The 20165-nt window shown below is 63.9% G+C and overlaps 3 protein-coding genes across 7 annotated transcripts; 2 read left to right on the plus strand and 1 right to left on the minus strand.

Annotated features, from left to right (window-relative positions):
- The first annotated feature begins 1679 nt into the window (after nt 1-1679).
- AEBP1 (AE binding protein 1) lies at nt 1680-9600 on the plus strand. 2 transcript variants are annotated; one of them, XM_064637714.1, is made up of 21 exons: nt 1680-2568; nt 2702-3148; nt 3376-3447; nt 3841-3912; nt 4032-4118; nt 4762-4881; nt 4986-5075; nt 5331-5414; nt 5501-5572; nt 5660-5769; nt 5846-5985; nt 6073-6157; nt 6236-6380; nt 6472-6560; nt 6853-6976; nt 7056-7252; nt 7613-7792; nt 7882-8221; nt 8314-8453; nt 8526-8625; nt 8707-9600. In XM_064637714.1, exons 1-21 carry the CDS (start codon nt 1827-1829, stop codon nt 9255-9257), a joined length of 3987 nt encoding a protein of 1328 aa, XP_064493784.1. In that variant the 5' UTR covers nt 1680-1826; the 3' UTR covers nt 9258-9600. The 2 variants fall into 2 exon arrangements, with proteins under 2 accessions (XP_064493784.1, XP_064493785.1); XM_064637715.1 differs by having other exon boundaries at nt 1680-2562.
- POLD2 (DNA polymerase delta 2, accessory subunit) lies at nt 9564-16210 on the minus strand. 2 transcript variants are annotated; one of them, XM_064637747.1, is made up of 11 exons: nt 16077-16210; nt 15222-15474; nt 12555-12676; nt 11556-11679; nt 11364-11478; nt 11022-11220; nt 10834-10914; nt 10356-10513; nt 10112-10239; nt 9939-10040; nt 9564-9862 (listed from the first exon to the last, which is right to left on the minus strand). In XM_064637747.1, the coding sequence occupies exons 2-11, from the start codon at nt 15439-15441 to the stop codon at nt 9705-9707; spliced, it is 1407 nt and encodes a 468-aa protein (XP_064493817.1). In that variant the 5' UTR covers nt 15442-15474; nt 16077-16210; the 3' UTR covers nt 9564-9704. The 2 variants fall into 2 exon arrangements, with proteins under 2 accessions (XP_064493817.1, XP_064493818.1); XM_064637748.1 differs by lacking the exon at nt 16077-16210 and adding an exon at nt 16022-16039.
- A 7-nt stretch (nt 16211-16217) lies between these two features.
- On the plus strand, nt 16218-18345 carry LOC135403617 (saposin-C-like). 3 transcript variants are annotated; one of them, XM_064637810.1, is made up of 5 exons: nt 16218-16807; nt 17142-17266; nt 17343-17453; nt 17532-17704; nt 18057-18345. In XM_064637810.1, exons 1-4 carry the CDS (start codon nt 16759-16761, stop codon nt 17697-17699), a joined length of 453 nt encoding a protein of 150 aa, XP_064493880.1. In that variant the 5' UTR covers nt 16218-16758; the 3' UTR covers nt 17700-17704; nt 18057-18345. The 3 variants fall into 3 exon arrangements, with proteins under 3 accessions (XP_064493880.1, XP_064493878.1, XP_064493879.1); XM_064637809.1 differs by having other exon boundaries at nt 16219-16807; nt 18246-18345; XM_064637808.1 differs by having other exon boundaries at nt 17532-18345.
- The last annotated feature ends 1820 nt before the right edge of the window (nt 18346-20165 follow it).

Genomic DNA, 20165 nt, shown 5'->3' on the forward strand with positions numbered 1-20165 from the left:
GACCCCCCACACACACTGCTGGGACCCCCACCCTCCTGGACGTGCCCCCCCCAGGAGCCCCGCCCTGCTGGGACCCTCATGGGACACCTCCACTCTGAAGACACTGTACCCCATCCTACTGGGACCACCCCTGTCCAGGACACACCTCTCCCCAGGACCCCCACCCGCTAGAACCCAGTGTCACCCAGAGCACAGAGTGCCACCCATGGGCCACCCCCCTGGGGGCTCCCAGGCTTCTTCCCCCCTGCCAGGGGCTGGGGCAGCTTTGGGACCCTACGGGGGTTGTACTGGGAAGGGGGGACTCTACTGGGTGTGAAAACTATACTGTGAGCTGTACTGGGTGTGCTCTGGGGGGGGGCTGAACTGGAAGCGGGCTATATTGGCTGGGGGACTGTACTGGGTGGTCCACACAGGGGCTGGGATTGGAGGGGGTATACTGGGAGCTGTACTGGTGGGGTTGCACTGCAAGGTTCTGCTGATCTGTGCTGGTGAGGCTGGATTGGGAGGGGGTTGAACTGGAGGACTGTACTAGGAATGGGGGGACTGTACTGGGTGGGCTTCTGGGAGCTGTACTGGTAGGGCTGCACTGGGGGGGGATATTTGTACTGGGAATAGGGGGGCTGTACTGGGGGAAGGCTGTACTGTGGGGGATTGGGGGATTCTGTAGTGGGGGAGCCATGACAGGTTAGGGAGGCTGTCCTGGGAGTGGAGCTGGAAGGGGAGGTGTCACGGGGGGCTGCATGCGGTGGGGTGGAGGCTGCAGCAGAGGCTCACTGGGCTGCACTGGGAGGCACTCGGAGGTGCAGGTGGGGCCCCCCAGCTCCCGGCAGGCCCCAGCATTGCTGGACAGTGAGTCATGGCCGGGGGGGGGCACATGTGTGACGAGGGGGGGCCACGCATGTGACGAGCACGGGAGGCCTGAGCTGCCACGTGGCCCCGCCACCACCGCGGCCCAGGGAGCCTGCGGGGCCCGAGCGGGTGGGGGGCACCCAGTGCACCCCCCAACATCACCCTCTGCGCTCTCCAGCACCCCAGGGGGCACTCTAGGGGGGCACACCCCAGCCTGAACCCCCGTCCTGGGCAGGGGGAGTGTCGGGGGGGGTCACACGTGTGTAATGTGTGTGCAGCACGTGTGCAGGACGTGTGCAGTGTGCAGTGCACGGTCTCTGTGCGTGGTCCTGCCCCACACGCAGCTCGTCCTGTGTGCTCCGTGTGCAGCGTGTGCAGGGAGCCCCGGGGCACTGCCAGGCATGTGCAGGGGGTGTGCAGTGCGTGTGCCGTGTGCTGTGCATGTCTCATGTGCGGTGTCTTCACGTGTGTAGTGTGTCCATGTGCTGCTCCAGACAACGGGGTTCCTGTGTGCTGTGCCTGCAGTGTCACGGATGCAGGGGCTGTGCCCGGTCCCAGGGCAGACGCAGCACTGGCACCTGAGGCTCCGAGCCTGCATGTGCAGCACCCACAGAGGTGCAGTGGGTACAAATGGCGCAGGGGGACAGGGGGGACAGGGAATGCAGGGGGTTCAGGGGTTGCAGGGGGTACAGGAGTGCAGTGGGTAGTGGGGGCTCAGGGTTTACAGCAGCACAGAGGGGTGGGTGGTACAGGGGTGCAGGGCTTACAGGGGCGCAGGGGTTACAGGGGTGCAGCAGTTACAGGGGTGCAGGGTGTGCCCTGTGCCTGCCTGTGCTGTGAGCACGGTGTCGGTGTCACTGCTGCGGGTGCAGCACCGGTGCCCAGCCCAGTGCCAGGCCTGAACCAGACGCCACACGTGGGGCCACGGTGCCGGTGCCGTGTCGTGCTGGTCCCCACGCCGTGCCAGTGCTGATGCAATGCCAGCCTCTGCAGTCCAGGGTGCCCACAGCGCCAGTACAGTGCTGTGCCCCAGTCAGTGCCGGTGTGGGCTCGAGACCGGTCCCAGGAGTGCCAGCGCAGTGCAGCGTGGGTCCCCTCAGTGCCGGTGTCACTTCAGTGCCAGTCCCGGTGCCAGTGGAGCGCGGGTCCCCGGCAGTGCCGGTGCCGGTGCCAGTGCCGGTACCAGGCAGCGCCAGTTCCGCGCGGTGCCAGTGCGGGTCCCCGGCAGTCTCGGACCCGGTGCGGTGCCAGTACAGCATGTGGCCAGCGACAGTGGCAGTGCCGGTGCCCATCCCGTTCAGTGCCATCGGGTGCCGTTCAGTGCCAGCGCCATCCCGGTGCCGGTATCATCCCGGTGCCGTCCCGGTGCCGAGTGGGTCCCGGGGGCGCCGCCGCCGCTCGGAGCCGCCCCCGGCCGCAGCGCCGCCCCCAGCCCGCCCGCCCGGGGCTCTCGGGGCTCTCGGGGCGCGGGGCCGGTGCGGAGCGCGATGGTCCCGGCGGGGCCGCCCCGCTCCTGCCTCCTGTTGACGGCCGCGCTGCTGCCGCTGCTGCCGGTACCGGCACCGGGGGCCGCCCCGGGGCCCCCCGCGCTCACCGACGCCGAGATCGAGGAGTTTTTGCGGGGCTTCCTCGGGCCTGGGGACGGCGGGGACCGGGACGGGCACGGCACCGAGCTGAGCTTCGGCACCGACCTCAGCATCGGCACCGGCACCGGCACCGGTGAGCGACCGGCACCGCCATCCCACGGGGAACGGGGGGAGGCGGGACGGGGGGGACCCCTCAGCCCGGCCCCGCCGTCCCTCACCCCACCTCGGGGCGGCTGCCCCTCCTTTTCGCCCCCTCCCTCCCCCAGACTCCCCAGGGCCGCTGACGGAGCCTGAGAAACCCAGGAAGGGGAAGAAGGAAAAACCCCCCAAGCTTCCCAAGAAGCCCAAGGAGAGACCCCGGAGCCCCAAGAAGGACAAAAACAAAGACAGGGACCGGAGCAAGGGCAAACCCCCCAAGAAACCCAAGGAAAAGCCACCGAAAGGCTCTGAAAACCCCCAAAAAGGCTCAGAAAAAAACCCCAAAGGCTCTGAAAAACCCCAAAAAGGCTCCAAAAAGCCCAAGGAGAAGCCACTCAAGGAGAAGCCACCCAAGGCCACCAAACCCTCTGGTAAGAAGCCACTGGTGCCACCAAGCCTCTCCCCAGAGCCCCCCACCACCCCACAGCCCCTGTGGGGCGAGGATGATGAGGGGGCACCTGAGTTCCTGGAGCCCTCACACTACAAAGAGGAAGAAGAGGATGGAGGTGGCCGAGGTGAGTTTTGGGGACATCCCTCGCTGTGGGCTGTGTTGGGGTGGTGGGTCTCAGCAAAGCAGAGCATCACCCCATGTCCTGCTCAGCTGCCCTAGTGGCTTTGTCCCCCTGGAGTCCCCCTCTCTGTCCCCCTAACCTTCCTCTTCCTGCTGTAGGACAGGGTAGATGAGGGGCATGCTGGGGCCCTGAGGGGCCCTGCCAGCCCCTCACTCTGTCCCTGTCCCCAGGGGAGCTGGAGGAGCCACAGAGTGAACGATGGGGGCTGGGCCGGGAGGACTGGGACCCCAAGCCCCAGCCAGGTGAGTGCTCAGCCCTCAGGGCCACCACCCTGTCTTGGGGCCACCCCACTGCAGCCTGGGGCCACCCCACTGCGCCCCAGTGCGACCTCCCTGTCCCCAAATGTCATCTCCCTGCACCCCAATGCCATCTCCCAGCTCCCCAGGGCCACTCCCTTGCAACCTAGGGCCACCTCCCTATTCCCACTTGCCACCTTCTTGCACCCCTATGTCACCTCCCTAATCTTTAGTGTCACTTCCCTGTGTCCCAGTGCTGCCTCCCTGCATCCTGGTGCCACCTCCCTGAGTCCCAGTGCCACCACCTTGCACCCCAGGGCCACCTCCCTGCTCTCTGGTGTCCCCTTCCTGCACCCCAGTGCCACCTGTGCCCCTTCCCCCCGTGTCCCCTCTCTGCAGAGCTTCCCGAGGAGCCGGAGCCCCCGACTCTGGACTACAACGAGCAGCTGGAGCGGGAGGACTACGAGGACTGTACGGTGCTGGGGTGCAGGTGGGGGGACCACCAGGGTCCCCTGGCCTGCAGGGAGGGATGGAGGGGATGTCCCCCCCACCTTGCACCCCAAAGCCAGGGCCACCCTCTGTGTCCCCAGTCGAGTACATCCGGCGGCAGCAGAAGCCCCCCAAGCCCCCGAGCAGGAGGAGACCCGAGCGTGTCTGGCCCCAGCCTGAGGAGCCCCGTATGTGGGGGGACAGGGGGACACAGGGGCTGGCACCACTCGGGGTGAGGTTGGGGGACAGTCCCTAGCCTTGGGGACACAGGGGAGCAGCATTTTGGGGCAGCCTAGAGCTGGGGTGGGCATGGGGTCAGCATAAAGGGTGTGGGGACCCCATAGGGGTGTGGAGACACTGTAGGAGTCTGGACATCTCTTGGTGGTTTGGGGGTGCCAGGGGATGTAGAGGGACATAGGGACCCCAAAGGGACATGGAGACTCCATAGGGACAGAGGGATCCCACAGAATCATGGGGGACCCCATAGGAACACAAGGAACCCTGCAGGGACATGGGGACCCTGTATGGGCATGGAGGACCCCACAGGGACATGGCATTCTCATGGGAGCATGGGGGACCCTCAGGGGGATGGTAGAGGTGTGGGGACCCCACAGGGGTATGGAGATCTCTTGGGGGCATGGGTGGGATATAGGGGGATCCACTGGGGACATAGGGACCCCACAGGTACATGGGGACCCCACAGAGGGGCATGCTGATCCCGTGGGGACCCCATAGGGGCATGGAGAACCCCATGGGGGCATAGCGGACCCTGCAGGAACACAGGGACCCTATTGCCTCCTCATCCCCAGCACAGCCCCTTCCCCCCACCAGGAGAGCCAGAGGAGCCCCCCCCACAGCCCCCCCTGCAGCCCCCCCCACAGCCCCCCCTGCCTGGCCCAGTGACCGAAGGGGACTATGGTGAGGGCTTCGAGCCACCTGACTACGATGACCGTGAGTGACAGCCCGGGAGGGAGGGGGGCACCCCAGGACCCCCCATCACCCCTGCCCCCACCAGCCCCAGAGGGGTGTCCCAGCCCCCACCCTGTGCCCCCCAGTGACCTACGGGCTGCCCCCCCCGCCGAAGCCCCGCAAACATCCGGACAAGGATGACGGGATGGAGACAGACGAGGAGAAAATCAGACCCTGTGAGAGGGGACGAGGGTGGTTGGAGGGATGGGCAGGGGCTGGGTGGGCCCATGGTGGGTGGCATGTCCCCAGAGTTGGTGGCAGAGCCACAGGGAGGGTGGCATGTCCCTGGGGAGGGTGGCATGTCCCTGCAGTGGGTGACATGTCTGCATGGTGGGTGTCACATCCCCGGGGGGGTGGCATGTTCCTGGAACTGGTGGCACATCCCTGGGATGAATGTCACGTCCCTGGGGTGGGTGTCGCTTCCCCAACAGCAAAGCCCAAGAAAGGCAGCAGCAGCAAGGAGGAGGAGGAGGAGGAGGAGCCCTGGGCAGAGGAGAAGGGCCAGGACCACAAAGGTGGGTGCCAGTCCCCATCCCTGTTCCCCCACTCCCATCTCCATCCCTGCCCCCCCCACAGTGAGGGCACTGTGCCCCTTTCCCAGGAAAAACCAAAAAGCCAGGAGGGAAGAAGTGGGATCCAGATGAGGAATGGACCCCTCCGGCAGAGAAGACAAGTGAGTGTCCCCATTTCCAGAACTGACGGGGACACCCCGCTGTGGGGGGGGGATGCTCATCACTCCCTCTCCCCCCGCTGTCCCCAGGATGTCCCCCAATCGGGCTGGAGTCCCACCGCATCGAGGACGACCAGATCCTGGCCTCCTCCATGCTGCGCCACGGGCTGGGCGCCCAGCGTGGCCGCCTCAACATGCAGGTGAGGGTCACCCCTCCCACCCACCCGGGGCTGACAGTGACACCCTCACGCACGTCCCGCTCACTGTCCCCCCCAGGCGGGCACCAACGAGGACGATTTCTTTGACGGGGCGTGGTGTGCCGAGGACGACAGCCGGGCGCACTGGCTCGAGGTGGACACTCGCCGCATCACCATGTTCACCGGTGTCATCACCCAGGGGCGCGACTCCCAGATCCAGTACGGGGACATGGGGGTGGAGGTGGGGACACAGGCAGGGGGGAGTGGGGAGAGTGGGAGTCCCAACCTGTCCCTGTCCCCTTGCAGTGATGACTTTGTCACCAGCTTCTACGTGGGCTTCAGCAACGACAGCCAGCACTGGGTGATGTACAGCAATGGCTACGAGGAGATGGTGGGGACCCCAGACCAGGCTTGGGGGGGACATGGGGACAATGGGGACCCTCTCGAGTACATCTCCCCCCCTTGGCAGATGTTTTATGGCAATGTGGACAAGGACACTCCAGTGCTGAGTGAGTTCCCTGAGCCGATGGTGGCCCGGTACATCCGCATCTACCCCCAGCGCTGGAATGGGAGCCTCTGCCTGCGCCTCGAGGTCCTGGGGTGCCCCCTTTCCGGTAACAGTCACTCCGAAGCAGCCTGGGGGGCTATGATGGGGTGGCAGCTCTCCAGCTGTCCCCCACCACTGTGTCCCTGACCCCTCCACAGCTGTCAGCAGCTACTACACCCAGCAGAACGAGGTGACTTCCACGGACAACCTGGACTTCCGACACCACTCCTACAAGGACATGAGACAGGTGGGCACTGCTGGGGGGCAGATCCGCTGGGGGGTGGGATCCTCTGTGGGGGGTGGGACACTCCATGAACACATCCATGGGCTGGGATCCTCCATGGGGTAGACACGGCCATGGTCATGGGATCCATCACGGTGGTGGAATCCTCTGTCGGGGTTGGATCCTCCATGGGGGTGGGCACCTCCTTGGGGGTGTGCAGCTTGGTGGGGGATGGGATCCTCCATGGTGCAGGAATCATCTGTGGGGGGTGGACTTATCCCCCCAAGTGCTGCCCCCATTTCCGCCCACCCTGCAGCTGATGAAGGTGGTGAACGAGGAGTGTCCCACCATCACCCGCATCTACAACATCGGCAAGAGCTCGCGGGGGCTGAAGATCTACGCCATGGAGATCTCTGACAGCCCGGGCGAGCATGAGACAGGTGGAGGGAGCGTGGGGGGTGCAGGGGGCCCCAGCTATGGTCCCTGGCATTGGCTGACCCTGCTCACCCCCTGCCCCAGGTGAGCCCGAGTTCCGGTACACGGCGGGGCTGCACGGGAATGAGGCCCTGGGCCGGGAGCTGCTGCTGCTGCTGATGCAGTTCCTGTGCAAGGAGTACCAAGACGGGAACCCCCGTGTGCGGGGCCTGGTCACTGACACCCGCATCCACCTCGTCCCCTCCCTCAACCCTGACGGCTACGAGCTGGCCCGCGAGGCGGTGAGGGGACAGCGGGGTGGGATGTGGGTGGTGGGATCAGCCGTGGGGCAATGGGATGGGTCAGTGGAGCAGCGGGGCAGTGGGGATGGGATGTGGTGCAGTGGGATGAGATGGCAGAGTGATAGGATGCTGCCCTCCCCTTGCAGCTCACTGCTGCCCTGGTCTGGTGGCAGGACTCCAAGCTGGGCAACTGGGATGTCAGGGCAGGGGATGAGACCTGGAACGGTGGGATGGGATGGTGGCGAGCTGGGATGGGATGGCAGAGTGGTGGAATGGGACAGAATGGAAGAGCAGGGAATGGGATGTGGGTGGTAGGATGCAGCTCTCCTTGGGCTCACTGCTGTCCTGGGCCATCTACAGGGCTCTGAACTGGGCAACTGGGCGCTGGGCCATTGGACAGAGGAGGGCTTCGACCTCTTTGAGAACTTTCCCGACCTGGCCTCAGCACTGTGGGCAGCGGAGGAGAGGCGGCTGGTGCCCCACCAGTTCCCCAATCACCACATCCCCATCCCGGAGCACTACCTGGCTGAGGATGCGGCAGTGAGCACGGAGGGGGGTGTGGAGGTGGGGCAGGGAAGGGGAGGAGGTGACAGGGGGGTAACACTTCCCACCCTGTGCCCACCTCACAGGTGGCGGTGGAGACACGGGCTGTCATGGCATGGATGGACAAGAACCCCTTCGTGCTGGGAGCCAACCTGCAGGGCGGGGAGAAGCTGGTGTCCTTCCCCTTTGACATGGCCCGGCCCAGCCCCCCGACGCCGGCAGCTGCCCCTCGCCCACTGGACTATGAGGACGAGCATCCCGAGCTGCAGGAGACGCCCGACCACGCCGTGTTCCGCTGGCTCGCCATCTCCTATGCCTCAGCACACCTCACCATGACTGAGACCTTCCGTGGGGGCTGCCACGCGCAGGACATGACTGACGCCATGGGCATCGTGCAGGGCGCCAAGTGGCACCCCCGGGCTGGCAGTAAGTTGGGGCCCGTGGCACAGCTGCCCTGTGACCCCACTGCAGGAATGTGAGTGAGCGGCTGGCTGGGCACATGTCCGTGTGTCTTGCAGGCATGAATGACTTCAGCTACCTTCACACCAACTGCCTGGAGCTGTCTGTCTATCTGGGCTGCGACAAGTTCCCCCACGAGAGTGAGCTGCAGCAGGAGTGGGAGAACAACAAGGAGTCTCTGCTCACCTTCATGGAGCAGGTATGTGCTGGGACATGGTCAAGGCCACCCCACCTGCCCCACACGGTTTTGCTCATCCCTTTCCTCACCCAGGTCCATCGTGGAATCAAGGGCATAGTGACAGACCAGCAGGGAGAGCCCATTGCCAACGCCACCATCGTGGTGGGGGGCATCAACCACAACATCAAAACAGGTAGGGGGCTGTGAAATGTGGGCAGGCTGCTGGCAGCCCTGCACTGCCTCTGTCCCACCCGGCTGCCCTCTGTAATCACAGCCAGCGGTGGGGACTACTGGCGCATCCTGAACCCGGGCGAGTACCGTGTGTCGGCACGGGCCGAGGGCTACAATCCCAGTGTCAAGACCTGCCACGTCCTCTACGACATTGGGGCCACCCAGTGCAATTTTGTCCTGTCCCGCTCCAACTGGAAGCGCATCCGGGAGATCATGGCCATGAACGGGAACCGGCCGATCCGCCTCGTGGTGCCTGGCCGGCCCATGACACCCCGCGAGCGCCTGCGCCTGCGGATGCGCCTCCGGCACCGCATGCGGCTGCGGGAGCAGCTGCGGCTGCGGCGCCTCAATGCCACCACAACCACCAGCAGCCCCACAGCCCTACCAGCCACCACGGCCCTGCCCTTCCCCTTCAGCAGCACAGCCTACATGCCCTGGAGCCAGGAGCCGCCCACGGCCGGCACCTGGGAGATGGACACCGAGACAGAGGTGGTCACCGAGCTGGTGACAGAGATGGAGGGCTGGGAGCTGGGCACGGGGACAATGCAGCCTCTCACCACAGCTGAGACCTACACAGTGAACTTTGGGGACTAGGGATGCTCAGGCCTTTGCTCTGCTTCAAGCCACGGTCAGATGCCCCAGCATTCACTTCCAACATCTTCCCATCTTCCCTGAGCTTGGGCAGCTGCTCCCAGTGGGCTCCAGCCCCTCACCTTGCTGCTTCCCTGGACTGAGGGCGTTGGCCTTCACAGCTGGGCGCTGTCAGGGACATGCTACCCCGTCCCTCGGGGCTGGGCAGTGCCAGCTCACTGTCCCTGTCCCAGTGGCATGGCAGGGGTGGTCCCGCTCGCCGGGGCAGGGCCCACAGAGGCAGGCACAGCCCCTCTCCCATCCACACAGTTTTGTTACACAAATAAATCAAGTTATATTGGTATGAGTATTTTGTCCCTCCAGTGCCCCCCTCCCAGAGGACAGACAAGGGTGGTTGGTGCCAGGACCCCCTGAGGGGTGGGGGCAATGGAGTCCGTGCCCTCCCTGTGGTCAGTGTCCAACTTCCATGTCCCCGTCCTCGTCCTCGGCCCCAAAGCCGGAGAAGGTGATGGGCTGGCAGGTGAGGTCGCGCAGGTTGACGAGGCAGGCGGTCTGCGTGGTGCTGAAGTCGGGCACTGTCACCAGTAGCACCCGCTGCCCCTCTGCCCCTGTGAACACAGGCGGGTGTCAGGTGGAGGAGCCCCACGGCACCTCCCAGCCCCCCACAAGGATCTGCAGGAGCACCTTGGAGCAGTTTGGACTGGAAGCAGGGTGTGTTCCCACAGAAGTAGACGTGAGGGCACTCGGTGAGGATGAACGGGTCCGATTTGTAAAACGGGTAACAGCCTGGGGGGCATGAGAATTAGGGGGGACCTGCAACCCTGGGGAGGGCGACCCCCCCCAAGTCCTTGCTGTACCTAGGGTGTCCGGGGCTGTGGGGCTGATGTGTCCTGCCAGCAGTGTCCACTCCAGGATCTCCAGGTAGTCATCCATGCTGCTGTATTTGAAGATGTCACTGACATTTTGTCCTGATGTCCCCAAAAATCTATATTTTTGGGGTAAGAAGGGGAGATTTGGATGCTGGACATGTGAGGACATGCTCTGCAGTGCTGTGCTGCTGACAGCTGTCACCAGATCTGGTGGCACACTAGCTTTGTTTACCTGACACCATCCAGGTTGGCCTGGTAGGGGTTGGTGACAAGGTGTAGCGTGGCATAGGGGCTGGCCAGGGGCAGCATGCAGCGGTGCAGTGGCTGCTGTGGCAGCGTGTAGTTGGTGGGGTCGAACTCCCCGGGCATCACATCCACAGGCACCGAGGTCTGCGGGCAGAGCAGGGATCAACAGGGCAGCCAAAATGCCCTCTGAGGGGGCTCAGAGCAAAGCCCTGGTGTCACTCCTGCCCCTTTCCCACAGGACACTCCACTTGGCTTCACCATGGAGGCTAGATCCTGAGAGAAGGATCTGGAGCTGGGTTTTGTGCTGCCTCTCTCTAGGAGGTGCTCAAAGGGAAGGTGGGTGCTGGGGAAGGGGCTTTGCCACCCCACACCCTGGGCTGATAGCAGTGCTGCTCCCCTGCCTCAGGAACTAGGCTCCCTCACCCAAAAGGAACCCGATTCCCTGGCCAACCCCGAGCACTCACGCAGAGCTGCAGCAGGATCTCATCCAGCATCTTCACGGCCTCCACGCTTGCTGCCTGAGTCTTCTTGGTCAGGTACTTGGCCTGGGTGAGCAGGGAGACAGTGAAGAACAACCCCGTGTGCCCTCTGCCCCCTCCCCACATCATCCCGGTGCCTCAGAAGCTCTGTGAGCCCCCCCTCCCCGCTGTACCTTGTTGATGGTGTCCCGGCTCTGCGTGTTCTGGCTCAGCAGGTTCCCTGCCAGGATGACTCGGGAGATGTGGGCGGCACAGCTTTGCTCGCCCTCGGCACCCAGCTGCCCTGTCACCACATCCACCAGCAGCTGGGTGCTCAGCAGGGCCTCCCCACTCCCACTGCCCAGCCCCAGCCCTGAGGCCAGCAGCACAAACCTGGATGGATGGAGAGGCTTGGGCAGCATGCCATGCTCCCAAACCAAGGGGCATCACAGAGCCGGGGCAGGGGGCACAACCCCCTCCACCAGCCCTCTTGGCAGGGCAGGGACACAGTGCCAGCCTTGCTCCTGCTGACTCACCGGTCAGAGGTGGGCCCATTCCAGGGCAGGGGTGGTGGCAGGTCAGCGAAGCAGTGATCCTCTACCAGGAACCTGCCATCGTCCTGCTCGGAGCCGTACACGGCCACGATGGTCCCTGGGGCAGAGTGGGCAGTCAGCCCTGGTCAGCACCCTTGTGGTGGGTCCCACTGTGGAGCCACTGCTGGCCCTTACCTGTCACCAGCCTCTGCACATCGATGGCTCCTTCCAGCTTAATCCGCTGCAGCTCATCCTCCAGGATCAGCTCGTCTGAGGGCTGGATGTACTTGGGCAGGGGCGGCTGAGGCACCAGGTTGTGCTGCAGGGTGGGCAGGGACAGCTCTGACAGCCTCAGCGAGGACCAGTGGCCCCCAGGGACCTTTTCCTGCCCCAGGTCCCCCCACCAGCATGGCCAACACCCCAGCCAGAGGCCCCGGCAGCTGGAGTCCCCCCGGATGCGCAGGTTTCACTCAGCGCTTCCCTGCAGCATCCTGAACGTGAGCCCCATCCAAGGATGAAGCAGCTCAGATGGGTGGTGGGAGCTTTAAACTTCCCAACGTGAGCTAGCTGGGAGGAGACAGGCCCCTGGCACTGCATAGGGATGCCAGAGCTTCCCTGACACCCCCCTCATCCCCCTCCCCTGTTGGCAGGGAAAGGGGGTTGAGTTACCAACCCCTTGGATCCAAACTCTTCGAGGGCTGGAAAATCATCACTGAGTGAGGGTGGTGGCAAACAGGGGGAAACAGCTTCAGATGGACAAAGGGTGGATTTGGATTAGATATGGGCAAGGAATTCTTCCTTGTGAGGATGGTGAGACATTGGCACAGGCTGCCGAGAAAAGCTGTGGATGCTCCATCCCTGGAAGTGTTCCAGGCCAGGCTGGATGGGGTTCAGAGCAACCTGGTCTAGTGAAAGGTGTTCCTGTCCATGGATGAGCTTTAAGGTCTCTCCCAACCCAAACCATTCCATGATTCCATAAGCACCACACACAGAAACATGCTGGCACCAAGAAATGCCACCAAGCTGGCATCCAGGGACACAGCGGGCACAGCCCACCTACCCAGCTGTAATCCCTGCCAGTTCCCTGGCCACAGTGAGCACGGGGAAGCCACGAGCTCCCACATGCGCTGGCACATCCCCCAAGCTGTAGGGAGGAGGTGGAGGGGGTGCATCAGGGGAGTGTCCCTCCATTACCTCCTCGCTGATCTCCTGCAGGATGGAGGGCTGGAGCTGCATGGCCTTGAAGAGCGTCCCCACCACGCAGCACTTCTCGCCCACCTGCAGCTCTGACAGCTTCCGCAGCACGGCATCGTTCCCTGCGGAGCAATGGGGGTCAGTGGCCTTGGGGTGATGGGGGCACAGCGCAGGGCTAGGGGGAGCAGCTGGAATGGCCCCAGCGCCAAGGCCAGCGAGAAGCAGTGGGAATGTTGGGAAGCCTCCTGATTTTCCTCGAGGCACGGTGCCGAGAGGACATGTGTGGGCCAGATGGGGCCAAGAAGCATTCCAGAGCCTGCAGGCATTTCCTCTGCACCGGAGGGGAAAGCTGGGTAGTGACAGGGGCTGGGAGACCCACAGCTCCTTGGGACAGTGTGTTTAGGTCCCAGGAACAGCTCTGCCCAGGAAGGGTCCAGGATGTGATGCTCCTGCCCTTGGGCATGGAGGGGCTGGTGTTCCTGCTCCCCATCCAGGACATGATCCAAACATCCTACTTGGAGCTGACAGGCAGATCACTCATCACTCCCAAACCTGACCTCTGCCAGGGCCAGATCCTCCACATCAGATACCTGCTGGAATTCAGGATCCCCATCACAGCCAGGGAAGATCCTGGCATGCTGACAGGATCTTGGGCTTTAGGCAGGGATCCACAGGGGATCTGGGCTGGGGGAACCAGCACAAGCCTCGGGAGCTGCAAGGAGCTCTGTGGCTGAGGAGCAAAAATCTCCCTCACCACAAACTGAGCCCAAAATTTCTCACCCCACTCCCAGGGACCCAGAGGTGTCCCAGCCCCATCTGGTATGTAGCTGTGGGACTGTCATTTCCAGTTTAAACCAGCCTGTGAAGCCCATCTCAAGCCTTGGGCCCTGGACAGGGGGGACCAGCTCCTGGGCTCCTCTCCCAAAACAACACTGCCCATGGTGGCTCTCCATCCTTTCTGGGTGACATTTCCCCTCCCAGAAATCTCCCTTTGCCCATCACATGCTGCTGAACATGACTCCTGTCCTGGGGAGAACACCCCGCTACCAACCCTGGCACCCCAGGTTGGAAACATGGATTCCTGAGCCCAGGAATGCAAACACTCTGAGTTAGAACAAAATCAATCCCATTGGAACTTTCTTATTCTTGGCTTGGACCCCTCAAAATGTGTGTTCAGGGGGAGGGAGGCTGTGCTCTCCTGATTTTTGCCTGCAGGCGCTTCCTGCTTGGAGACAAACACCCGAAATCTGGTCCCATCCTAGGATTGTGGGAGGGGGAACTTTACAAACCCCTGGGTCCTGTCACACTTGGCAAAGGCCAAGGAATGACATCTGCTGTCGGACCAGTGCTGGCTTTGCCTCCCCTTGGCTCCACGGGGATAGAGAGAGCAGGAGAACAGGAGTCCGGCCCAAAAGCCTCCACCAAAAGGGTTTTTGCCCATAGAAGGGCAAAGCTGAGGGAAATTCAATCTCAGACGTGCCCAGGCCAGGGGGGTGAGGGGGGGCAGAGCCACGGCATTGCTTCATCCCGCGGACGGAAATTCTGAGTGCAAGGATCCCACCCACGGACCACAAGCCCCCCCGGGCCAGGAAATGGCCCCCCTGGCAAAACCAGCCCTTCTCACCCAGCTGCACCCCCCTTACCCCACTTCCTGGCCAGGGTCCCCCACCCCCACCCAGACAAACCTCACACTCAACTCCTGCTCCTGAAAGTGCCCGAAAAAGAGTCGGGGCCCCCCTGCACACATTCCCTTCTATCTCTGATGGGGAAGGCAGTTCGTCCCAAGGTCAGAACTCCAGGTGGGAGCTGCAGCGGGAAGTCCCTGGATGATCCCATCATTGCAGTGCATCCCAGAGCTGGGGGGCTGAGCTGTTTGGAGTGGGTTCTGCCAACACGTTCCCTGCCAAGAGTGTAAAACGCTGCTGGAGACTGGGACAACTGGGCAAATTGGGGCTTCTCACATTGCAGGAAGGTTGCGGGTGGATCCCAACCTGGCAGGGATGGATCTCCCCCACTGCAGGGATGGCTGCTTCACCCCCACAAGGATGGATTTTCCCTGGCAGGGATGGATTCCCTCAGAGGGATTGATCTCCTTCCCCCCCATCAGGGATGGATTCCCCACCCAGTCTGGGATGCCTGCAGGGTACATCCAGCCTGAGGATGAGAACACTCATGCACTTTTGGACTCAGATTTAAATCTGGTAAACTGGAGGTAAAATCCTAATACAGCTCCACAGGTGCTTTTTTGCCAAGGCCACCCATGTCCCCAAGTGCCACATCCCCAAGTCAGTTAAATCCCCCCAGGGATGGAGACTCCACCCCTGCCCTGGGCAGCTGTGCCAGGGCTGGACAGCCCTTTCCATGAAGGAATTTCCCCAGTATCCAACCTGACCCTCCCCTGGCACAGCTTGAGGCCGTTCCCTCTCCTCCTGTCCCTTGTTCCCTGGGAGCAGAGCCCGCCCCCCCCCCCCCCCCGCCCTGTCAGGGAGTTGCAGAGCCAGAAGGTCCCCCCTGAGCCTCCTCCTCTCCAGGCTGAGCCCTCCCAGCTCCCTCAGCCCCTCCTGCTGCTCCAGCCCCTTCCCAGCTCTGTTCCCTTCCCTGCACATGCTGCAGCCCCCCGATGTGTTTCCTGGGCAGGGTGCCGACCAGCAGGGTGCCCCAGCTCACCCCAGCGACCCCGCGCGCGGTGCTCCAGCGTCGGGCGCATGCCGGCGAGGCGCACGGCGTACACGTGCGCGTACTGGCGGCCGAAGCTGCGCTCGCCCGGCCGGAATGGCCCTGAGCAGTCCGAGTAGCCCAGCACTGGCACCCTGGGGAACGTGGGGGGCTCGGCTGAGGGGGGGCCCAGCAGCCCCTGCGCCGTGGGCGCCACCCGCTCCGAGAACATGGCCTGGAGTCCACGGGGGGTCTAACGTCACCTCTAGAAAACAAACGGGGTGAATTTGGGATCACCGTCACCCCAAGACACCACAGGCTCTCCCACCCCCCAAAACACAAACCATGTCCTCGTCTGACCCTCCCTCCACACATTGCACCCCTTCAGCCTCCCTTCCTTCCCTCCCCAGGGCATCCCCAAACTCATCCCGGTGCCAGGACCATCCCACCTCCTCCTAAAATCCACACCCGCGCAGGAAGACACCTGAAGCCCCCTCCAAATGCACCCTGGCCCCTGGAGCCGCCCCGCCTCCTCCCCCCAAATGGATCCTGAGCGCTGCACAGCCCCCGGGACACCCCCTGGCACCAGCGCCCCCCAGGACAGCCCCTACACGCTCCCCCGGGCACAAAGAGCCCCCCAGGGCCCTCCGTGGCTCCAGGGCCCCTCCGGTACCAGTGCTCCCCCAAGACAACTCCGAACATACTCCTCCTGGCACGACCCCCGGCCGCGGCACTGCGACCCCCCCGCACACGTCCCTGGCACCAGGGACCCCCCGAGGACGCCACAGCCCCCCCCAGCCACCCGAACCAACCTCCCTAACCAGGGTCGCCCCGGCCCCCAAACGGGGGGTCCCGCCGTGCACGTACGGGGTCAGAGGTCAGAAGTCAAGGGTCGGGGGTCGCCGCCGGCACCGGGACCCGCCATGGGGGGCAGGGCCGGGAAAAGGCGCGAACGCCCCAAACCCGGAAGTAGCGTGACCACATGGAGGAAGTGACGTCTGAGATCGCCATGGCAACCGGGGGGGCGGACCCGCGGGGGCACCGGGACCATCGGTGGCAGGGACACCAGGACCGACCCCCACAGGGGACGCCAGACTGAGCCCGGGGGGACACTGAGCCCAAGCCCCGGGACTCCCCAGTCAGAGCCCGGGACGAGACGAAGGGGACCCCGGGATGGAGCCCACGGGAGTCTGGCCACACCCCTCTGCCCCACACTTTGGGGGCTCACGGGATACCCTCGTGTGTCCCCGCACAGCCCCGCAGCTCCCCTGCTCCTGCAGCTGGCGGGGTGGGGGCCCCTGAGCCCCCCGTGTTCCCCCCAAACCCCCCCGTGTTACCCCGAATCCCCCCTGGGCCCCCCCGTGTCCCCTTCCTGCAGGGGCGGAGGTGTGAGGCAGGAAGGGCTCTGGGGAACAGAGATGCTCTGTTTTAAGGGGGTTTGGGGTTTTGGCCCCCCCCGCCCCTGCAGCCCATGGCCCTGCTATAAAAGGTGTCCAGGACACAGGCTGTCACCCGCTGTCACCCACTGCCACCCCCTCAGCAGTTCGACATGGCTGCCAAAAGCTCGACTCTTCTTTTGGTGCTGGTGGTGGTCGGAGGTAACGGGGACCCTTCTGCCTTCCACGGGGGATGGTCACCCCCGGGTGGAGGGACAGGGGACACCTGAGGACAGCGGGAATGACAGCCTGGATGGCTGTGCCTGGGGGACTAGGGTCTGCGTGGGGACCTGGGGGTGGCAGGGATGGGGTCGGCATGGGGACAGGCATCCAGGGATGGGGGAGAGAGGACGAGGGGACAGGCAGGAGGGGTGGTGAGGATGGTGCTAAGCACCTGGGGCTGGTGGTTCAGGGTTCTGGGCACCCTCGGGGGCCTCGGGAGCTCAGTGACAGGCCCCCAGCCCGTGGCCACACTCACTGTTCTGTCCCCGTGCAGCAGCACAGGCTGTGGCCCCCCTGCCCTGCCAGGGTGACCCCACGTCCCGGTGCCAGGACACGGCCATGGCCACACGCTGCAGCCAGGAGCGGCAGCGCCAGGACCTCTGGGACAGCCTGGCCCTGGTGAGCACCCACCCCCTACTCCTGCCAGGGCCACCCCGGGGTCCGGGCAGCCCTGACAGTCTGCGTGTCCCCACAGGGGGATGAGGCCGACAGGGACGACGTGGGGCGGGGCCGGAGGATTAAGTGCAGCCTGTGCACCAAGGCACTGAAGAAGATACAGACGCTGGCGGGTGATGACCCTGACGAGGTGAGGGGTGACAGGGGCCTGGAAGGCTGGGGCAGGGGCCATCTGCCCACGGCCCCCTGACCCCCGTGGCCATGGCAGGCTGCAGTGACAGCGGCGCTGAAGAAGGGCTGCCGGTTGCTGGGCCGGTTCCTGGGCAGGCAGTGCCAGAAGCTGGTGAGCCAGTACCAGGACCAGATCAGCCAGGGGCTGCAGAACGGGGACACGCCCCGGGACATCTGCACCACCATGGGCATCTGCAAGGCCTGAGCATGGTCAGTGCCCGCCTGTACCCTGATCCTACAGCCCATGTCCTTCACCCCATGTCCTGATCATGCACCCCACACCCTGATCCTGCACCTCACATCCTGATCCTACACCCCCCTGATCCTACACCCCGTATCCTGATTCTGCACCCCATGTCCTGCACTCCACATCCCGATCCTGCACCCCACATCCCAATCCTGCACCCCATGTCCCGTTCCCCCACCCTGTGTCTTGTACCCTGTATCCTGCACCCCACACCCTGATCTTGCACTCTGTGTCCTGCACCCCATATCCTGATCCTGATCCCACATCCCCCACCCTGAATCCCACACTTTGTACCCCACATCCTGCACCCCACAGCCTGATCCCACACCCTGCACCCCACACCTGCCTGGGGAGTGGTTGGAGGTCCTGTGCCTTCTCTGCTGCCCTCCTGTAGGATGGGAGTGAGCTAGAGCACCCCAGAATGTGTCCTGGAGCAGGGGGAGGGCTGGAGGAGCTGCTTCCACTGGCCTCCAACTCACTCCCTGCTCTTTCCTGTCTCCACAGGGTGCAGCCCCAAGCGCCCCACGAACCCCAATGTCCCCCCAGCCCCTGATGCCCCCTAGCCCTGACACCCCCTCCCACACAATAAAGTCCCTCCTCTGGCTGTGTGTCTCACATTTTTCTGCCCCAGGGGGACTTGGTGACAAGGGCACATGGCACGCACCTGGTACTGGCCCTGGCCTGGCACCAGCAGGGCAGAGGGGACACTGGAGGTGCCAGCAGTCGCATGGGTGTCCCTTGGGGGGTGTAGCAAGCAGTTCCTCTGCACACTCAAGTGGCCCCAGCTGTCACTGTCCCCTCCCTGGGCACCAGCACGGCCCCATGCCTGGCACTGCATCTGTTCACACACTTGGCACTGGCACTGGCACCAGCTCGCCACTGGCACTGCCACTAGCTTGGGATCATCCTCACTGTCCCCAACATGTGGCACTGGCACTGTCCCCACTGAGCACAGGGAATCCCTTCATCAGCCCCAGCCAATCAGAGCACAGGGAATCCACTTTTGGCCATGGCCAATGAACACAGGAAGCCTGAGCTGCTGCTGGCTGCAGCCAATCAAATCACGGGGAATCCTGCTGGCTGAGGGCTGCAGCCAATCAGAGCAGAGGGATCCCCTTCCCTCCTCCAATGGGTTGTGGGGATCCCAGTGCCACCTGTGGGTCTGGAGGCTTCAGGGGTGGCACAGCTGGGGTGGCCTTGTCCCTTGGGGTGACGCAGACTCCCCCAGTGTCCCCAATGTCCCCAGCCCTCCAGGGTGCCCCCGCAGCCCTGGGGTGATCCTCTGCTTTGGGGGAACACCAAGACCCCGCAGTAGCCCCAGACCCCTGATTTGGCCCCACACCCTGTGGTGTCCCAGCCCTCCTGGGTGGCCCCAGATGCCCAAGGGTGACCCCAACACACTGAAATGTCCCTACATCCTGGGGTGCCCCTATTGCCCAAGGTGACATGAGAGAGACCCCTGAGGTGGCTCCAAATGTTCCATGGTGTCCCCGGGCCCCCAAGATGGTCTATAACATGGGGTGGCCCGACACCCAGGGCTGGCCCCAATACCCTGAGTCACAGACCATGAGGTGCCCCAAACCCCCAAAGGGATCCCAACACCCTGGGGTATCCCAGGAGGACCCCAACACCCTGGGGTGCTCCAGACCCTCAGGGGGACCCAAAACTGGGTTGCCCCCAGAGCCTTCAGGGAACCACAACATGTTGGGGTACTGCCAGATCCTTAGAGGGACCCCAACACCCTGGGGTGCCCTCAACCCCCAGAGGGGACCTAACACTGCCCCAAACCCTTGGTGAACTTGCATCTCTGGGGTGCCCCAGACCTTTCAGGGAACCCTACCACCCTACCTTGGACCCTGATTTTTATCCCCCCCCTTATTGCCCCAAGCTAAATCGGGAAGGGACTGAGCAGTGGCACCCTGGAGCATGGAAAAGCCCCGAAGGGCACCTGTGTGCCCCTCTGTTCAGGGTGGGCTGGGACCCACAGGGTTTTGGGGTGCTGCTGCTGGTGGAAGCAGGATTTAGCCTTGTTATGCCCAGTTTGGGGGGTCTGAGTGCCCCACTCCCCACCCTGTTGTGGGGACATGGCTGGAGGGGATCCCCCCAAAATGCACCCCTCACCCTTGCAACTGGCCCAGCTCTGGTGCGCTCTGGTCAGTTTCTGCACCCCAGGGCTCACTGGTGGGGGGCTCCTCCACCCCAACCCCCAAGTACCCATAAAGAGCCCCTTATCTCTAAGCCAATCTCCCTGGGGGGCTCTCCCCCAGCAAAGAAGCTGGGTGTGTCAGAGCCCCCTCCCTGCAGCTGGGTAAGGATGTAGGGGGGCGAGGGGATGGGAAGCGCCTCGGCTGCCCCATACATGTGGGGCAGCCCCATGTGGGTCTCCCTGCCAGCACAGGTGGACACAAGGAGTGCTGGCCCAAG

Source organism: Pseudopipra pipra, chromosome 28, assembly GCF_036250125.1.
Source record: "Pseudopipra pipra isolate bDixPip1 chromosome 28, bDixPip1.hap1, whole genome shotgun sequence".
Taxonomy (NCBI): domain Eukaryota; kingdom Metazoa; phylum Chordata; class Aves; order Passeriformes; family Pipridae; genus Pseudopipra; species Pseudopipra pipra.